Genomic DNA, 21,443 nt, shown 5'->3' with positions numbered 1-21,443 from the left:
GTACTGGTATTCGTCAACACCACATTTTTAACAGCTTTATCAGTGAAAGTTTTAACACATGAAACAAATGTTAGTGAACTTACAGGATATTTTCAAACGTCATTTACTGGCAATGAGCCACGGAATGTACCTACAATGACGCACATTCCTGTCAGATAACGGAAATATGCAACAATTGTGACATAAAACCTCGTCACATACAAAATAACACGTGCAGACACGCTTTGCTGCAGACGTGAAGTATATAGCAGGCGTATAACATGAATACTTACAATAAGCTCAGGTTAGGCACTTTCTTCATCAGCTGACGAACATCAACAAAAAGAACTTCAATCCTTAAATAGTCATATTTAGCTGACGGATCACAAGAATGTACGTCTCCTCCATAGCTTTTGCACACTATAGTAAGCAAAAATATCTTCACATGTGTTAGTGTATGTCCCAAACATACCCATCTAGAACTATTTGTGTTGCTGGTGGATAAATCTGGCTTAACGCCGTAATGAACGTACACGAAAACAGGATTAGACATCAAGGTGTTCCTGGTGCACTCTCCACAGTCAACAGTAGCACGATGGCCTCATGCTCTGATTTCACTGGCACTAGCCATCTGTACTGGAGCTTGTTCACTACTGTATGTCTCCGTCTCCCATTTACAACTGGCGATGTGACGCTAAGTATTCACTCACTGACACTCATCAACAGAGTCTCTGAGCCAGCTATCTGATCCCGACAGTCGCCTCTTGCATGGGTTGTTTACGAACAGTTCAAACCGGTATCTTCATGAGATGTAAGTGACACATGTAGGTGATGTACAATATACATCTGAGTGAGTGAGTTTAGTTTTACGCCGCTTTTAGCAATATTCCAGCAATATTACGGCCGGGGACACCAGAAATGGACTTCACACATTGTACCTATGTGGAGAATCGAACCCGGAACTTCGGCGTGGCGAGTGAAAGCATTAACCACCAAGCTATCCCACCGCCCCTCAATATACATGTGCGCTTGTTGGTAAAAGTAGAATTTAATCTTGAATTTGAGACCCATTTTATCTTCAAACGTCTCAATCGCCCACATATGTCACAAATCACAGCCATTTTGCATGTTTAGAGCACTACATTATGCTCCCTGCTAATATATGTGGGTGCACTCCATTTTCATTCTCAGTCCCTTGGTCAGCATGCAACCCAATCTGCCTTTTAGGCGAAGAGACCAATTTCGAAAAGAAGGCATTTGCCTAGGGCTGGATACATCGTATATGCTACGTGTGCGTCAGTTTTTGGCGTGAGGTTATGTCAAACAAATTTCAAGAATTTCCAGAGCTGGATCATCCATCATCAGTAGTGCACACAAAAGAACGTGTCTATTCTATTTTTATGCTCTTCCCAAGTTTGATGTTATTTGTTAGTCGCTGCCCACAAGCGCTGATAACCCAGGATAACCCAAGCTGCCTGTGTGGCCCTAGAAGGTTAATAGTCGCATGACTCATCTCACCGGGTACACATTTACTGCTTGGTGAACAGAAGCAATTTTGAGACCACATCTACCACATGTGCTTTGTTGTGGGCAGGGCTGAAGTCCTAGAAACTTACAGGCGTCAAGTTGCCAAACACGGCCAACTAGGGTCCATGCAGGTAGCAAAAGTAATGTAAGTCCCCATGGTTCCCAGTTTGGTGATCTACCTTCAGTTGTTGGCGATCTATGGCCCGTATTTTATATTGTATTGTCTTCTTTAATTGGAATGTTTTAGCTTTGTTCGCTAGTTTATATTATATCTGTGATTATCTAGTATGTTTACTGTCCATCGTCGACAGGTTTAAATCTTCAAAATATTTTCATTTTTTATTGTTTTCGTCACGATATGGCTGAGATATTGCCGATGTGACGTTAAATATTAACTCACTCACTCACCCAAACACGGCCACACATATCCGCACTCAACGCTGCTTTCCTTCAACTGATTTGTGACCTGAGCTCTATGTACAGGACAACACACCACCACTCTTCCCAAGTTTGTTATAGACTCCGTGAAGTGCCAGGTGCTACTTGTGTGAAGAATAGTAACATATTATGTTGACTGGACCTTTCCTTATATGGAAGAGTGTGAGTAGATCTGTTCTCAGAGATTCCTAGCGATTTCAGTTATCTGTCTTCTTAATGGGCTGAAAATGACCATGAACTCCCAAATGACCGGTGAACATTTACTCTCATATTTAATGTTAATTTCCTGTGTGACGTTCTTCTTCACTGAGTGTTTCACACATAAAGTTTTATGTAGCAATCTCCCACACGTCAGGAAGTATAGATGTACTGATTGTACCAACATCCACCTCGCTCGTTTGGCTATGGCATACTTTAAAAGAATAGACGTTAACACGACAAATGCCACTGTACCTACGTGACGCATGCAATAACTCTAACTGAAATATTGTATCTTAAATACTGAGTCATAATTTTAGTGTTTGCGACACGCCTCCATATAACAGTATATTACACATTTACAAAGCTGTTTGAAAAGGTGATTTATTTGTCTTCAAGATGCAAGAGCTAATAATCTTAGTGAGTGAGTGAGTTTAGTTTTACGCCGCACTCAGCAATATTGCGGCTATATGGCAATAATAATTTTAATCACCAACGTTTCAGAATCGCTTCTGATAAATAAGGTGTGTCATTAATTGTGGGTTTTGAAATTTAACATCTGTTGTTTTTTTAAATATTTCTACAAGTTATAGGTCGATACATGTCACTTTAAATACGAAGGGAGATGAAATGCATATCCGATCTCAAAACAGCATGGAATATACTAAAATATCGACCCTACCTTTCTCTTATCATGGCTTTCTAGAGTGCCATGTGACTCTTGCTCAAAAATATTCAAGAGTCAAGGCCTCAGTGAAGTTTTCAACATGTCTTAAGGTAGACTTGTGAAATCACTTGCAAATTTAACCCATCAGTGACAAAGTGATGCCTTGTGTCGTACGTTCACGTGCAGGTCTTCGTGTGTAAATCTAGTGTCTTGTCGAAATCGAGTATAACCCTTATATCACAGAATATCTCTGGACAATAAAACAAAATTAGCTTCACAAATTGACGATACGTGGTAAACCCTGTCCGCGAAGAATAATATAATGACATCGTTTATCATACTCACGACCTGAATGGTGGTGTATGGAGAGATGGCCCGTAGTGGTCAGAGCGAAATGGCCCACGGTGCCACAGTTTATCACGTTAAGGCCAGAACCATAATCTTGATGGTTAGTTTCAACATAGTCAAAACTTCATGAATCGACTTTAAGCGTCATATTTTAATTTAGTGAATGGCGATCAGCCCAAGGATAGCATAATATAACATGGAGACTCAAAGCAAACTCTTATTTATTTCTCATATGAGACAAACACAAATAAATTCATAGCACTGTCACCTAGTATTTCAGCGATACTAACTTCATTCAGGCAGTATTTTACCAGGCCACTCTATTTCAGTGGAAATAAATATTATTTGACACAAGTTAATCTAAAGGTCAACACCATCCGGGGCTCCAGACGTTTCCGAAGTTTTTAGGGTTAGATGCAGGATCAGGAGGAGGGTAGAGGGCGGGTACCATCTGCTTCCGGTAGTCCTCTAGCCGGGCTCTTAGTTTGTCAACAATGTCCGGCATCTGTGCTGCCAGGTCGTTATGCTCAGTAGGATCCTCTGTTGATGGAGAAGGGTTGACACTGACGTGTTGTAAAATAGCAACATCTTCCTTATCAATGTCTAACAATATCGATCAAGGTGAATTCTGCTTGTAACGTAACAATTGTTTTAGCAAACTTATTTGCGTAAATAAATATTTTCGGCACCTACCAAGTATATTGTAGAGCTGCACTGGACTATCGCCTTTAAAATATACAATGGTCTCATAGAATTCCCTTTCTGTCCCGTTCATAGGCTTGTGCCAACCATCAGGTCCACCTGGGTAGCCCATTATTAGCTTGTAGTCTCCAACCCTGTGAACAACAAACTTCAGTTCTTTACACCTGCACTCTTCCTTGAGCATAATATATATTATTCATTTTAGAAATGTTATTACACATTATGTAAAGAATTCCCATAGGTAAAGTTCAGTTCTTAATTTAGATCTTAATTTATTGGCACAGAGGTAATGTCTAAGTGTTCGTGTCTTGTCTTGATGTTTACTCGGTTAAAGACGGATATTACAAAGTAGTCTTTGGAACCTGATACCGTATTCCAGCATGGCCCTCCACTGCAGGTTCGAAGTCGTCAAGGTTGTATATGAACTCGGTCCTTGACGACGGAAGGCCATTCCTGATGGATTCCCAGTGGCTTATACCATCGATTGATGTCTCTACAATGAAGTTGGTAATCGTGACATTAAAGTAATATCGTCTCAAAGAAAATAGAGTATAGTATGACAAACTCCACATTTCCTTGCCTATTCATTATGATTCGTTATTTCAGAAAATTGTCTCTTTGGTAAAGGGCAAATTTTAAGTGTGGACAGTCCACACGAATTTTTGTCTTTGCAACAACTTATCAACACTGCTATCGCAATTGTGTTGTTGCATATTCATGATAATATCTACTCTCTTGCCTGTTGTAGACTCGAATATTAATGGTTCGAATAGCGTTTAATTATTGTATAAAACAGCCAAAAACATAACAAAATAACCCAACGAAATCTATGCAGATTGTGCTTATTACCGGGTGTTCCACCTGCTGCTGTCACTAAGGTAGGCTTCCAGTCTACAGCATGCATCATTCTGTAATGACATGAGTCTGTGATTACCGGAGTGTTTCTATCTGTACTGACCAGTCTCGTTAACATGGTATCTCCAGCACAGAGGAAGATTAATCGCCCCGTGTGTCACTATTAAAGTATTGACATTCTACTTCTCTTTATTTGTCCAACAATATACTCATGACATCAACGAACCCATTGTAAGTTGTCTTTGTTTTCTTTAGTCCAGCACCGTACATGAAGGATGCCCCTCTGGTGCCCCCCTCCCAGATTGAGTGCTTCCCTCCTCTCAGAGGCCAGATGCAAGCATAACTAATGATAGGACCGCCATTCTGAAGTGAAATGAAACTCCTCACGGTGAATAATGCAGAATGCAGATGTTACTATTCCACATGTTAACAGTTTAACGAATTTTATTGATTCTTTGAATTTTCAATTTGCTGCACAATCAACAATCTTAACCAAGGCCGTTATGGAATATGTATGATTCAGGATATATGTACTCATAAACGAGATTGTCATGCATTCTTTGTTATTATGGTATACACTTCCCAGCATTTCGGTTGATAAATTATGAAAACGACTCTCCTTACATCAGCTGTAAACAGAATGAGTGTGTTTTCAAACAACCCCTTCTCTTTAAGTGCCTGTGTAACGTTTCCAACTGCTTCGTCGAGGGCAGAAACCATCCCTGAAAATATATCATATCAGCATACGATCTTGCAATCATGTAAGCATTGTGTCATGTTTGAATATATTCACTCTTTAACATGGATTCCCCATGTTGGCACATTAAGTTAACTCCGTGGTGGCAGGCCCTCAGCGATTTCAGACTAAAGGTATGATAACGCGGAACTAGTCTAACTGTTAACGTCATTTGGTGTGAGACGGTCTGGCGACGGTCAATCGACTGCAGCTCGATCCACAGCTCGAGTTGGAATGGTGAAGTTGTGGAGGAACGTGAGAAGTGAGAACAAACTTAATGTACCTGAATATGTCCTGCGGCCTTCGTTCATCACATTAGGATACATGTTGTAGTACTTCTCAGGAACCTGAATATAATACCATTGGCGAATTAAAAAGTGAATCTGCATGACATATGCTAATCGCAGCAACTGACATATCTGGTGATTTGTGCTGATATTTGCCCTGTGAGATAACATTTACAGTATATGAAAGTGTTAAGTAGAGACAAATCGTCATCAAGAACATTTTCACAATTGCTAAATACATTATGCAGTCCAAATGCATTTAGGCTAGTACGTCACATCATACAATCCTGAAAACAACTGCACTCTCTAGTCTGCTTGTCTAATCCCAGAACCTCCCTGATTCCATTCCTCTCAGAAGTGGCGTTGACCTTGTGAAATCTAGTACCAAACCCATTTCCATTAAAACATTAATCAATATAGAGAGAGCAGATACAAAGGTCTCCTAGAGAAACTAGTTAACAGAAGACTTCACCTCAATCGGAGCATGCACATTCTGATAGGGCAGGTACATAAACAGAGGCTGGGACACGTTGTGTTCGTTGATGATGTCAATAGCTTTCTTGGTGAATGTATACTGCAACAGAGACAGAAAGTTTGGAAATATTTAGCATTACCTTGCACATATATTTTGGTGTAGTAGCTTGGTGCATGTCACTACAAAGGTCGGGGTTTGATTCCTTGTTATGGGTGCAATGCGTGAAGCCGCACATGGGTTTCGTGGTTTTGCTGATATATTGCTGAAAGGGGCGAAAGTCCTTTCAACTTCACGCCTTAAACTCATTCAATCAGTCAATCATACATTGGTATGTCTGTTATCACCGTCTTCACTGAACGGTATAATTTACGTTTATGCATTAGTTCATATTCATGGTTTCAAATAAACAAAATTTAAGAAGAATTACTAGTTTTATTTCTTGGTGTTTTTTGCAATTGTAGATTTGTCACCATATATATTTCATTTGTAAATTGACAACCTTGGTCAACTGCTTGACTTATTCTTACAAAAAGCCCAGTGATTGCGGCTTGAATTTATACCAGGGTCATTCACGTGTAGGAACATTTTTGCTGTAGCTGTTGATCTTTCAGAAGACATGATGGCCTCTGAACGTAAGTCACGAGAACACTGGTTTTCAAAAAGCCATAAAGTTCGTCATCAATTCACGGGGTTGGTTTGTTGTTCACCGCCGCACGTAGCAAAATCCCAGCTATATGGCAGTGGTCTGTGAATAATCGAGTCTGGGCCAGACAATCCAGTGATCAACACCATGAGCGATGACTTGTGCCAATCAAGTCAGCGAGCCTGACTACCCGATCCCGGTAGTCGCCTCTTACGACAAGCATGGATTGCTGAAGAACAATTCTAACCCAGATCTTCACGGATTCAAAAAAGCCATAAAGAGAATAATGTCATGATTTTATGTGTACATATCATAACATCTTTTGGTTACTGCCTCACGCTACATTCGGTGGTACATTATAAATCTTACTGACATTGTTGTTATAAGAATACTTCTGACACTAATGCTGGCGGGCTCAATGCACATCACTCACAGCTGAATACTCTCCCTTGTAATGCCACGCAGGAAGTTTGTTATCTCGGAAGTCTAAATAGGCACCTGGAAAGAGACGAACGGGATATAATGTCCACAAAATATATCCTTTGTTCAGACTTGAGAATCAAGTATGGAAATAATGCATGGCATTAAAATTTTAAAATTTGTTTTATTAAGACTTTATGCTGCACTTGCGTATATGCAGCCACTTTGTCATTTTGTGGCAGAAGTGGCTGCGACGTTAATCATTAACTCTCTATATATTGTTTACTGTTTTCTTTATGTATAGGTAAAACCATTTTCATTTGACCCCGTTACGGACACTTCTCTGACTTCATCAAGTGCTGCATTTGTGCGTGTTAACAAGACGTTGGTAAATGGTACGGTCATCATTATGTAAATCATATTTTTGGCCCAGTGTTAAGAACAGGTATTTGTTTTGATTCTCATCCCAGGACAAGAAATTGGGATTCTCATATGAAAAAGAAGATCCTGTAAAATATTTCTGCAACTTGTGGACACCTGGTGTGAATGGATTTTAGTGAGTTGAGTGTTGTGTTGTGAACTTACCAACTGTATGATTGTAGTAGCCCTCTTGTGCACTGTAGTAACCGAAAAACGTATCGAATCCTCTGTACGTTGGTGTGCACTCCCATTTACTGAAACCCAGGTGCCATCTAGAGAACATCATAAAAGTGTGCCATGGTGTTTTGTTGTGTTGTATAGCCTTTCGCATAAGAATAATACTTATACTTTATATCGATTAAGTTCGATAATCTATCAATTCTTTTTCGAACATTCACTGTATTCATGATCATTTATCTTCTTTCTGTGTAGCGTATCCGAGTTTCAGTTCTTCCCTGGCCTGACGTACAGTTCAAACGGATTACCCTAGTCAAGAAAGATACACGAATCCTGAAGCCAAAGTCCACACAGTCAGAAGAACAATGTCGCTCTAAGCAGAAAAGGTTGTGTTCCAATGATTGACATACTTGCCGACCATATGTGTAGCGTAGCCAAGTTTCTTCAATTCTTGTGGCAGGAAGGTGTAGTTGAGAGGCACACATGCAGCCTGATTATCATCCAGAACCTTGTGCTACGATATGAAATGAATATATGAGACCCTTTGACATAATACTAAATGTGATTACACATTTCAGTGATTGCACTTATCTCTTAGGAGGGGCTTGTCCTTTATCAGGATCACTTTGATAACAGTTAAAAATGTTAAAACATTGTTTGTTCAATAAACGTAAATGTTAAATAGGGTTTGTTAAATACTGAAGTTGATGCGATAGAGGGGGGAAACCTTGACACTTCTCACCTGCATGCCGACTTTGAATGGAAACATTCCACTCATGAAGGCCGTGCGAGACCTGTCAACACAGAACGTCAACGATAGAGAATAGCTGGATTATCAGGTCAAAACATATGTCGTTAGACTTGAAAGTTAAGAGAAAGGACCAAATTTAATAAATAGACCTCTGAATATTAATAATCGTAACCTGCTGTCGCGAAAAGAAACATATGGGTCCTACTGGTAGCACAGAACCATTTGCATTGAAAGATGTTCCGCAAGTTCTAAGTGAGTTCAGGGTACGAGAATATATCTATTATTGTACATACTAAGAGCCTTTAGTAGAGGTCTTGTTGATATAAATCGGATCTCTAAAGTCATTTTATAACAGTTGATATTCAAGATCCGATTTTTAAGGAAGTTAATTTTCAAATACATTTTCACATTAAGAATCTTATTTTCATATATTACCTTTTTCTGCCTTGATAATAAAATAAGTGGCATTTGCTAGGATGGGATACGATTTTATTATGAGTGATGTAAAAACAAATACTATTTACGGGGTGCAATAAGGCTGGACATAAGCGCTCTCGAAGATGATCCCCTCTGTTGCCAGTTTGTCGATGTTAGGAGTCTTCATGGTTGGGTTTCGGAAACCAACATCGTACCATCCTGATTGGTAATGAAACGAGGCATGATATGATTTGCATAGATCTACGCCATTCAAGTGAAAATATAGTTTTCATTGTCTCGGCCTTTTTTCTATGTATAGCTGGGATATCAGCCTTCGAAGCAACACACATCTGTCAAGCCTTCGGTAGTAATAGAACACTGATCGTGTTCATATTCCGGCGTTGTGGCCATTATGAATGGTCATGTTTACCTACAACTTCAACGCCGCACTCAGCAATATTCGAGCTCTATGGCAGGGGTCTGTAAATAATCGAGTCTAGATTCAGGCAATCTAATGATTAACAGCATGAGCCCCGAAATACGCAACTGGGATGCGATGGCTGGTGTCAATCAAGTCAGCAATCCCGACCACCCGATCCCGTTAATTGCCTCTTACGACAAGCATGGGCTGCTGAAGACCAATTCGAAGCTGGATATTCACGGGTCGAATGTCTTGCACCACGCGAATCTACCGTAGCTGCTCAAAGAACAATCCCATTAAACAGAAGACTACTACACCAGACCGGATAGACATTAAACAAATACAACAGGTCACATACGATGTCGATGTGGAACAGCGTAGAAGATGTCTGTTCAATTCATGTGAAAAATGTTTTATTGACACTCTTGGTATTAAGCCCATGGTTATAAATGGGTTAGGGTTAGGTTATATTACATATATAAGACCTAGTATAATATACATACACATGGTGATGCAGAGAATCGGTCCTCTTGTTTCCAATTATATTTAAAGCTGCGGGGGCAAACATTTTTCAAATATCCATGATAGCATTACATTTTATATCCTTTAATATGTGGGGTGATTATTTTTTACCCCGCTTTAAGCAATTTTCCAGACATCGGGTGACGTCCAGCAGGGGCTTCACACACTGTAACCCATGTGGGGATCGAACCGGGCCCTTCGGGCGTGACAAGCGAACGCTCTAACCAGAAGGCTACCCCACCGCCCCCTTTTATATGGGGCCTAGAGGAATACATAACATCGTCAAGAGTAACTCAATATACCTATATATACTCACCTAAATCATCTGCAACTATGAAAACAATGTTGGGGCGTTGTGCTGCGACATACGACACAAGAACCGAGAGGAACACAAGGATGAACTTCTCCATTGCCACAGTCACATTCAAGTGATTACGCTACAGAGATCCTTGTCAGGTGGCCTTCGCTTGGTTATCAGGTAGATAGATATAGACATGTGAGATGTGTGCACATTAACACGACGTGGAGGAAAAACCCGATTACAGTTCTAGTTCACGCCACATTGTTAATGTTTAAATGGTTAAGATGTCAGTCTAAATATATACTCAGAGGCAAAAGTAATTGTGACATTGCATATTTACATTGGTAGTCTTGTGAATTAATTTTGTGGTTTGAACAAGATAAACACTGTTTTAATGTGGTCAAATAAACGCAACCGAGCAGTAGTTGTTCGAAATGCACGATAATGTGTACATGTTGAAAACGTCTGGTTCTTCTCTGTTTAGGAACAATTCTAATAAATGCAAAATCGCATATTCTTTGAAAGGCAATAATTTTTATGTTTGAAGTAAGTATCTTATTTCAATTTCTGTACATAAAAAATTCAAACATCAATTTTCTTTGGGGCTGTAATGATACATACTTTAATAAGGTTAAGTAGCATAGCTGACAAACCGTCTCCGATTTCCTCTACTTACCACAGCGTTCCACACTGAAGGGTTTGTACCCAACCAGTAACATCCAATCATTAACTATTTATCGCCTATATAGTATTTCGGGGATTTTGTATGTGAGATAGAATTGCTTAATCTGAGCTTCAGGTTCATGAACGAAGCAGCCATGTGGTAGTTTCACATGTATATACGGGGAGCTAACTCTTGTTGCCTCTAAACGCACGTCTCCCATCTCAGGTTACGAGATCAGCAATTGTGTTGAGGCTGGGCATATTATAGAAACTTGATCATTATTGCAGTAAGCTGAATATTACCAACATTGCCTTTATTGCCAAATTCACTGTAAAACTTTCAAACGATTTGTATTAGTTTGTAAACCTGAAAAAAAATAGAATACAATTATTGATGACATCACATTGCTTTGTTGTTTGTTGGTTTGACGTGGAGTTCTAAATTAAGGACTAAATTACGGTTAACTTTTAGTTTTAACTTGGAAATCAACACGTAAATAGAAGCAATAAACCCTTTTCACACATCCATAAGTATTTTCTGCTAAAATCAGAGTCGATTGTACAATTGTGACTATTAGTATATGTTTGTTTCAGCAGTATAACAGCTGTGCGATGTTATTTGTAAACAAATCGAGTCTGGACCAGACAATCCAGTGATTGTCATCAACTTCCACGGATACAATTTTGGTGAAAACATTTTTAATATGTCATACTTACAGTTATTCTACCTGCAGGAATCAAATTAGAAAGCAACAACTCTGGTTTCGCTTTCAGAGAGGGTTACTACTCAGGTCAGTGGAATGGTGTTTTGCAATGATATACATTGGTTTAAGGTCTTTATTAAATATTAATGATTCCCTTCAGCGTGAAGAATAAGAGACCACAAAACAGCCAATATGATAATTGCCGTCGGTGGGATCATCAATCGGCATCTTCTTTATTTTCCCGTGTTATCAGTGTTTGACTTCAATTCATAAAACAATGCTTTTAGTCATACTGGATTTCGCTAAATGTAATTATGAGCAAGATTTGTAAATAACTCATGTCGCATAGTAGACTTCCAGTATGTTAGTACCTCAAAATCGTGCCAAAAATGATTTTATGATTATGATTACAAAACAATTTAAACATATCACATCTGTGCATCTGAAATGGTAATTTAAGAGGCATATGTTGCATGTGTGTTGTAAAAAGTAAAGCCAAGTAAATACACATGAAAAGTACAAACACACACAAAAAAGAAAATGAGACGTTGCAAAACAGGATTTAAACGTGTGATTGTGTCACACACCACTGCTAACGAAGAAGCTTACATCAAAATTTTGTTAATGACTGATTGAAGGTGAACAGGCTGCAAAATTATTCTGAGGCATTTTACGTTCAGCCAACATTTACATTTGCTTCACGTAGGTATGCATGCGTTTAGATGTATGGGCACTAGGGGTCACATTCATTAGATTTGAGGGGTAGTCCCGTAATCCTAGTCTTCCCCGAAAAATATGTAACCATGTGTCCTCAGGCTTCAGATCAATAACGTTCATTGGACAGTATCGTATATTGGGTTTCTAGAAAACATACATTATGATAGTGGTACTCATATTTTGAAGAACACCTGGTATCATCGCTATAATGCATTCATAAACACTTGGTCATAATACGGTCGGCATCGTTTCAGTATAAATGTGTCGTTTTATTGCTAAAGAGATCGTTGTGTGGTGACAACTGTCCAACATTCTATTCTACCAACTAGAACTGTTATAAAATGTTAATTTGTGACTAACGCAATAATTTATTATCCACCTCCAAACTACACATTCTAAAGACGGATGTCGCGATAGAAATAGTGAGAAAAGAGCTTTGGATCAGCACCACCCGGGGCTCCAAACGTCCCCATACTTTCTGGGGTCAGATGCAGGATCTGGTTGTGGGTAATTGGCTGGCACCATCGTCTTCTTGTATTCCTCAAACCGGGCACGCAACTTGTCAACCATGTCTGGCATCTGCTGTGCAAGGTCATTGTGCTCAGTCGGATCCTCTGGATGTGAATTAAAATATATGTAAATAAGAGGGAAGGGACACTTGTAAACTATATGTAAATCAATATTGCATTTATCTCACAACATTTTGGGGATCTTGTTTGTGGGGAAAACACTTGATTGACTAACTTTCATGACTAGACATTGTGGTATGTACCTTCACTTCAGAATAGAATATTCTCTATGTTTTTGCATAGTCCATTATGCCTCGATCATCATTTCTGTTTGGGTGGGTGTTATGTGTTCAACACCTAGTCTACGACAAATATTATCATTACTTGGACACATGTTAATTAATTGCGCACCACGAATGTTGAAGAGATGAACTGGTTCATCTCCTTTGAGGTAGACTGTCTGTTCATATTTGTCGTCCTGGGTCCTGTTCATAGGTCTGTGCCAGCCATCAGGGCCTCCAGGGTACCCGAGGATTAGTTTGTAGTCTCCGACTCTGATACACAAGAAACACAGTTACTTCGTTCATATATTTCACAGCGTCTATACCACAACTGTGTAGAGTGAAGGGTATTGATAATGCATCTGAAGGTCAAGGCTTACGTGTGTAAATATGCAGTTGTGTCTTCAGATGTATATTTACAATTCCGATTGCCTTTTCAATAAATCTAACTTGACGACAAAACATCTATACAATACCTGATTCCAGCATGACCTTCCACTGGAACTTCAAAGTCGTCAATATTGTAGATGAACTCAGTTCTTGAAGACGGAAGACCATTTCGAATAGAATCCCAGTGACTCATTCCATCTATCGTAGTTTCTGTATCCAATGCACTACGAATTGTGTAAAATTATTTTGTGATACCTTGCCGATGTTTTTTTCCCTGAAACAGACTTACGACACATTATAAATAATCTCACTACCTTTTCCGTAGTTGCAAGCGTTGTTTATGACAATTTTGACAAAATTAAGTGAAATGCAAGTGAGAGCATCCTTACCTGGATACATGACACGTTTTGTGCATAAAAACTTCTTTTTTATCCATAAAACGTGTCATCTATTCATGTTCGTCCAACTTCTAAAGGCCTTTCAAAAACTTCATCTTTACCTGGAATTCCACCAGCAGCAGATACTAAAGTAGACTTCCAGTCCACTGCGTGGATCATCCTGTTTATAAATAGAAAAGAGTCACTAAATATTGACCACAACAATACATTTTTTGTTTGTCAACTAAAAATTAGCAAGGGTTCGGTCAAAGATGCCCCTTAAATATACTAATGTCTAATTAAATTATAATAATAATTACAGTTGTTTAACTATATTTAAATGCTTGTGGAAACAGGACTAAACACTGATACCTTTCTCATGTTATATTCTTTATACATTTTTTTGTCTATTACTGACAAACCATAACAAATTCGAAATAGGATCATCTCTAATCATCTCATCAAGATATGGCCTTACCCATCGTATGTCGTCCTCGTCTTCTGAAGCCCAGCACCATACATGAAGGATGTCCCCCTCGTGCCCCCCTCCCAGATCGTGTGTTTTCCTCCTCTTAAAGGCCAGTTGTTGGCATAAACTTCAATAGGGCCTCCATTCTGAATGATTAATGGTTAAGTCCAAAGGAGAATGACATGATTAGCGCTTTCATTAAATATAACTATCCAGGTAATCAAATACCTTATGTAGGCATTTGAACCCAAACAGCCTTGCACACTGGACAGTTTGACGTATCTGTAATTACCCATTTATGAATGGAGATGCATGTTGTTACTAATGCATACAATGGAGCTGCCTCAATGGTGAGTTTCATTTGTATAACCATACGGTTTCTTTCATTCATGTTTAGATAAATCTTAATACAAAATACAAGATCCACCGTCGTTTTCAGAATGACGAAAAGACATTGTTTTGCTGGTATCAGGCAAGATATATTTAGTTTAAACGACAACAACGACGGAAATTCTCTGCCGATCAGTGTTTAACAAAGCTCTCGACCAAGTTCGAAGAAAAGATTAAAAGTTCTCCACAATGTCAATACTGGAACTACTTACATCTGCGGTGAATAAAATCAGTGTCGACCTAGTTCGAGAAAAGATTAAACCTTCTCCACAATGTCAATACTGCGACTACTTACATCTGCGGTGAATAAGATCAGTGTATTTTCAAACAACCCCCGATCCTTCAGGGCTTTGGTGACATTTCCTACTGCCTCATCCAGGGCAGACACCATTCCTGTTCCGAGTGAAAATAGATCAGTGCGAACAGCACTTAGATATGTCACGATGTGTGAACTGTATGAGGGTGAACTCAATTCAAGATTGTTTGGGACGGTGATTATGCAGTTTGTGTGCCTGTGAAATGACTTCTAAGAAACAAAGATGGCTTCAGAGACAATTGTGATAAAACGTGAGGAAATAAGGTCATAAAATTACATACCACAATACTTTCCCCGCCCTTCGTTAATGACGTTCGGATACATATCCTCATACTTCTGAGGCACCTGTGATGTGACAAAGTTCACGGAATGCGTACATGCAGAACATATGATCATTGCAGTTGGACCAAATAAAACATCATCCTTCTTCATGAAGTAGTCATATTAGCATAATTACTCATTGAAATGGTACTGAACTAATTCATTTTTAAACATGCATGAAGGTGCCTCACCGACCAGTTATGTCTTTGGTAAAAAAGTCCCACTGACGCAAATGTTACAACCTGATATGCTGTACACAACAAGAAAGGTACTGTGATTTTCTTACCTCAATAGGACCATGCACATTCTGATATGGAAGGCACATAAACAGAGGCTGTGATACATTATGTCGATGGATGATGTCAACGGCTCTCTGGGCGAATGTAAACTGAACTGAAATGGCCTAAAACGAATATATACAATGGCCTAACCTATACACTCGCTGAGGATTTATATATATTATGAGGATTATGGATTTTAACAAATACCTATGTAAACTGACAGTAAAACGAATATATACAATGGCCTAACCTATACACTCGCTGAGGATTTATATATATTATGAGGATTATGGATTTTAACAAATACCTATGATCGATATCATGAAAGTCAAATACAGTAACTGGGGTAATAACAAATTACCCTTTCATACTCACAGCGGAATATTCCCCGGAATAATTTCTTGCTGGGAGCTGATTGTCTCTGTAGTCTAAATACCTTCCTGTGAAAGATGACAGAAAAATTAAAACACAATAGATAGACTAGAACTGTATAATTGACGCACAAATTAATTAACGGATAGTCGAATCAGTCATTAAAACCAGAAAGTTGAATGTTACATACCAACGTTGTGATGGAAATAGTCCTCAGCCGCGTTATAATAACCAAAGAAAGTGTCGAAACCTCGGTAGGTCGGTGTGCACTCCCACTTGCAGAAACCCAGATGCCATCTAGAGTGATTGTGCTCAGTGGGTAAAAGTAAATGTAATCATACGTACTGTTCGCGATTTGCATTACTGTTTTCTAAATGCATATAAAAATAGCAAAATGTATCTTTCCACACGCATAAGAAATAAATTAATTCCTACCATTTTTTAATCATTATCAAATAGAGATGATCAAATTGCATCCTGTCCGACCAGTGACACAGTCAGAAACAAAGGCAAAGGTTAAACGACTGTTCGTGAGAAACATGGAACCAAATATTATAAGTTTAAATAGGGCTTGACGTAAAATATTATTAAATCATCGAATCAGACTTTATTATGACCATTATTGCGCTGAATTTAGAAAGACCTGATAAAACAATCTGGTCGTGATAATGACACATGTTCACTGAAGGTCTATAGGAGTTATTTAGACGTGGAATTTTTTTAAGTAGACAACATAGTTTAATCTAAACCAGTTTTATGTATTCCATTTATAACAGTGTAACATTATACCCACTTTCCGATCATGTGCGTAGCATAGCCGAGTTTCTTTAGTTCCTGGGGCAGGAAGGTATAGTTGAGGGGCACACACACTGCTTGGCCAGGTCCCACCACAAGATGCTGAATATTATATTGAATTTGTAAAGTATTTTACACCATCACCGGTGACATAAAATCACAGTATGTTTTTGAGGAAACTGGCATATGGCAGAACACCATACCACTCTATATAACGGTGTGGCGACCTCTTGTAAACAGCAAACAATCTGACAATATGCATTGAGAGGCCGTATTTTCTGATACAAATCCAATCGAACAATGAATTGGAGGGATTGGTGTTCAGGGAAAGAGGGAAATTCCCCATGTACAACATGTAGTTTTTCCCACATGTACTTGTGTATTCTGTATTGGTGAATATGTTGTTTAGACAACGATATAACTACCTGCATTCCAGCGTGGAATGGAAACATTCCACTCATAAAAGCAGTTCTGGATCTGAAACAATGGCTAAATACTGAATACGGTTACATAAGCAGTTCAGTGAAATAGCTCCAACTGAGCTATGGCTACAGGTATCCCCTGGTGCTTTATTTGTAAAACAAAGCTGCAACACGTAGTGGAAAGTTCGTGTTAATTTCACTATGTATGTGCTAAGGTACAATATATGTATATCCATTGCAACGTATATATTGTCTTGATATGGCATTCAGCGATACACATAATGGGGGAAGGTATGCACATCAGCATCATGTATGTATTGGAACGTTAAAGCAGTAAGACGTGTACTTGAGTTGTTATGTATATTTCATATACTCAGAGGTAAAAGTTATTGTGATACACACCCAACAAGCATGCTTTTACATGGAAAGACAAATATATCAAGGTGTGGTAGCGGTCAACAGTCCTGATGAACAATGAACCTGACGTATACACATGAACCGCAGCACAAAAAGGGTTTCACAAGCACGTCCACACGGTAAGTAATGAGTGTGTCCACATTGTGCATTAGCTCAGGCCTGGCACCGTCGCCTCTATGAGGCCACTAACCGTCGGCGAGAGTTCTGGGGAAGACCATTCCATATCCGAGAAAGGATTTCAGGAAGTTTCTTTGGTGTTGATGGAGGAGTCGGATGACGTAGAAAACGTCGCACCATTTCATCTCACGAGTATTTAATAGGTGATAAATGAGGGGATCTTGCGTGCCAGGGTAACATGCTGACCTTGTTCTGTTTATGTTACTGCTGTATGTTACTTACTCAAATAAACGTCACTTGTCAGGTCCGTTTTGTTGCAACCCACGGCAAAGCGGCTGTTTGCAAACTCTTGATCTAAATACCTCGCAGCATTCGATTTCCCCTCAATCCCAATTAATGTCGTCCTTTTTGGAGCTGATGTCTAACCCGAGATCACCCCTACCTCCAAAACGGTTCAAGAACACATGGCCTGATGTAAAGTTCACCAGTGCGACTGTAGACAAGTGTCCTGTCGTCAGCTCGGTGAAGAAGGAAACGTCACTCATCGGTGAAGACAACTCCGCCTCTCAAGTGCTCACCATTGTAAGTATTGTCTGCCCCATTGGAGACGTCGATGTTAATGGACTATGACGTCAGAATTGGCCATCGGACTGTGCATGTAGACGCTCAGATACCCCTGTTGTAAGGTTTGGTACGGATTGTAAGGGTTGTTGGATAGAAATTGTGTCTGATGTGAATGGCTCGAACCCCTCGGTCTTGAGGTAGGGTCTTACGTATCTGGCGGGCGGCCCCTACGGGGACGGTCGATAGCTTCATTATTTCACTGAAAACGTCGCCAGAAGAGCCAAATGGCGTTTATGTGCAACGTTACTAAAGCATACCTATATCTCTCCATCTGTCATTTTCCCTGAGGCTTGGCAAGTCGAATTTGCTCCAGAACGGTGAATAGACGTATATATTTGACTTCTGCACTTCATAAACCTGCACTGAGTGGGACTGATAAACGTCTGGTTGTCTGGCCTGTTAACGTGAGCATAGCTTGACATGTTTCTCGAATATGTCTTTTGTTTAACGCACTCTTTCTCTGGTTCAAATAGAAATATTCATTCACAAGATTGTCAAAGACTTTTTTTGTCAGAATAACTTTTGCCTCTTAGTTTAGATACAATGGGTGTATTTCCTTGTTTTCTTAAAGTAATGATGAGATAATGTAAAATACAAATTACGGGCTGCACAGTGGCTACACATATGCATTCTCGAAGATGATTCCTTAATTCTGTGGCTAGTTTGTCGATGTTTGGGGTCTTCATGTCAGGATTCCGGAAACCAACATCATTCCAGCCTGTGTAAACATATAGTGTTCCCTAAACAATCAGGTTTGTAGGCTGTACACCGTTATCTAAACATCGATACTTTCAGATAAGACACGTTGAAGGTAACATATTATTTCATTAGGTTTTTCACATTAAGTCACTGTGTGATGGCCTTTACTGACAGTGTGTAAACTCACCTAAGTCATCGGCCACAATAAACACAATGTTTGGACGTTGTGCAGATGACAGTGATAAGAAAAACAGGAACAAAACACATAGCTGTCGAACCCCCATCACGCTGGCTCATTCAGCATAAGTGAGACTGTTGGCTATTGTGTGCCTGTCTTATAGACTTGACTGATAAAGCATATCTATAGCTCCACCTTTACCTACGTGATCTGTTGTTTCAGAAAGTCACGTTTGTCTGAGCGTAATCAATAAAGAAGGCACGTTTATACACGTTAAATGAGGTTTAGGGAACGTCGCGATAGAATAATGTCGTTGGAAACCCTACACGTAAAATCATCTACAAGAACGTGTTGATCTATGCAATCTTATGCAAGAGTCGAACTTTGAGTGGAATGCTCTGACACTAAATACAACAAGTTTCCATTGCTTTAAGGAGCAGGACTTTTCAGTTGATATGGCATTCCAAGGTCTATGCTGTAATAAATCTTGATCACTGTTGCTGCTGAGAAATATAGTCACTGTTGACTTTGTGTCAGTAAAACTGCCATTATATAAGTGTACAGTATACCCTGGTTATAGTGCCACCGTTTGTCCAGGAGAAAATATGGCATTATATCCAAGGTGGCATTATAACCAGGTAGGCCAGTCTGAGGATCTTTGCAATAAACAAGGTGACTTGAGCTGATGTCTCCTCACAGGTGTGATACCAACTGCTCCACAGCGGCCGTTATTTGCAAGTTCCTCCCATACACCGGTAAGTATGAGATGAATCATTTTAGATCATTATACGAAGAAGGGCATTACATCCTTCAATCAATACTTTTGGAATACATTTGTCAGTGTTTAACAAGATAAATAATTATACAATCAGTCGACGGAAGAAGACTGACTCTAGAATGAACCTGCAGTTATAGAATATTTAGGTAACACTTGGATACACAATTACAATACATCACCAGTTAGTATCAGGATTCCTGAGCTGGTGTGCCGACTGGAAATCCACATGTTGTTGTAATATATGCTTCAGATGAACAACAACTTTGGGTTTCCCGTTATATTGCAACAGGTTAGTTTCAATAGGGTAAACCAACACGTTAAAAGCGAACAGGATATTTTGTATGCCACTTCCTGCATACTTTAGTCGAATTGTGCATAGAAAGTAAAATTAGTGTTTACTTTCTGTTTGTTATGACCGTAGTTTCTTGTCTTCTTGTTTGCTACGGGCCCTTTGTTGGTGTTTCTGGCTGGGTTTTTGTGTGTGTCTCCGTGTCTAAGGTACGTCCTGGTTTTCTTTGTTTTGGAAGGTTGTTAATTTGGCTTTGTTTAGCATATTATGGCGACTATGTTATGACATATCATACATCAGATATGACAGTAACTAAATAGTTCAGCACTTAAATCAGTTGGCATCAGACAAATGTACAAACCATTACTGTTTAACCAGGTAAAATTGCTGACCATGTAATGAAGATCTCCTTTCACCTGACCTAATCCATGCTGATGAGTATTTTCTCTGTACTTTTGCAGAACCTAATGTTCGAGGTTACCGTAATAACAGTGAAATGGAACAAGTGTTTATATAGACTAGAGGAGGGGGGGGACAGATAAGGAATACATTTCTTCATATGCGTTGTTTAATTTCAGCATTGAGCTGGTTGAGGTTAAAGCATATGCTCCTAGTTTAGATGGCATGGAACCTACACTGGGTTCATGTTTTATCACATATATACCATGAAAGCGGCGTATGTGGTATGTTAACTTCCTGCTTGACAACAGAGCAAGATTCTGTATCGAAACGTCACTCTCGTAATAAAGAAGTTGTTCTCCATAAAGTTCATCCATTTGTACTTCCCAGATTCTAAAGTGCCACTCAAAGAAGTCAAACTCACTCACTCACTCACTTTAATCTGCATGTATGTATGGATAGATGGATGAATGGATGGTTGGATGTATATAGGGTATTTTATGCATCAATAAGATCATTGTAAATCATGCTGTGTATAAATAACATTTAAGACGACAATAATTTAGTATTTCAAATCGGCCCTGGAGGTTATAAGCTTTAACCGGACATGCACCCTGTGATCTTCCTGGTTGCACCCAGAGTCAGCCCAAT

At 39.3% G+C, this 21,443-nt stretch overlaps 1 protein-coding gene and 1 pseudogene across 1 annotated transcript; both read right to left on the bottom strand.

The window, feature by feature from the left end:
* Nucleotides 1-3,293: 3,293 nt before the first annotated feature.
* On the bottom strand, nucleotides 3,294-10,456 carry LOC124264027 (arylsulfatase B-like). Its single transcript, XM_046698751.1, has 14 exons — nucleotides 10,300-10,456; nucleotides 9,148-9,259; nucleotides 8,615-8,666; nucleotides 8,283-8,386; nucleotides 7,861-7,967; nucleotides 7,289-7,353; nucleotides 6,210-6,311; nucleotides 5,734-5,797; nucleotides 5,339-5,436; nucleotides 4,941-5,077; nucleotides 4,709-4,767; nucleotides 4,229-4,352; nucleotides 3,851-3,993; nucleotides 3,294-3,697 (listed from the first exon to the last, which is right to left on the bottom strand). The coding sequence occupies exons 1-14, from the start codon at nucleotides 10,391-10,393 to the stop codon at nucleotides 3,525-3,527; spliced, it is 1,434 nt and encodes a 477-aa protein (XP_046554707.1). The 5' UTR covers nucleotides 10,394-10,456; the 3' UTR covers nucleotides 3,294-3,524.
* A 2,244-nt stretch (nucleotides 10,457-12,700) lies between these two features.
* LOC124263992 lies at nucleotides 12,701-19,490 on the bottom strand (annotated as a pseudogene).
* Nucleotides 19,491-21,443: the final 1,953 nt, after the last annotated feature.

The sequence above is a fragment of the Haliotis rubra genome, unplaced genomic scaffold, assembly GCF_003918875.1.
Source record: "Haliotis rubra isolate DU_JTF1 unplaced genomic scaffold, ASM391887v1 Scf1202, whole genome shotgun sequence".
Lineage (NCBI taxonomy): Eukaryota > Metazoa > Mollusca > Gastropoda > Lepetellida > Haliotidae > Haliotis > Haliotis rubra.
The sequence above is the reverse complement of the archived record's forward strand: the minus strand, read 5'-3'. Positions and strand labels throughout refer to the sequence as shown.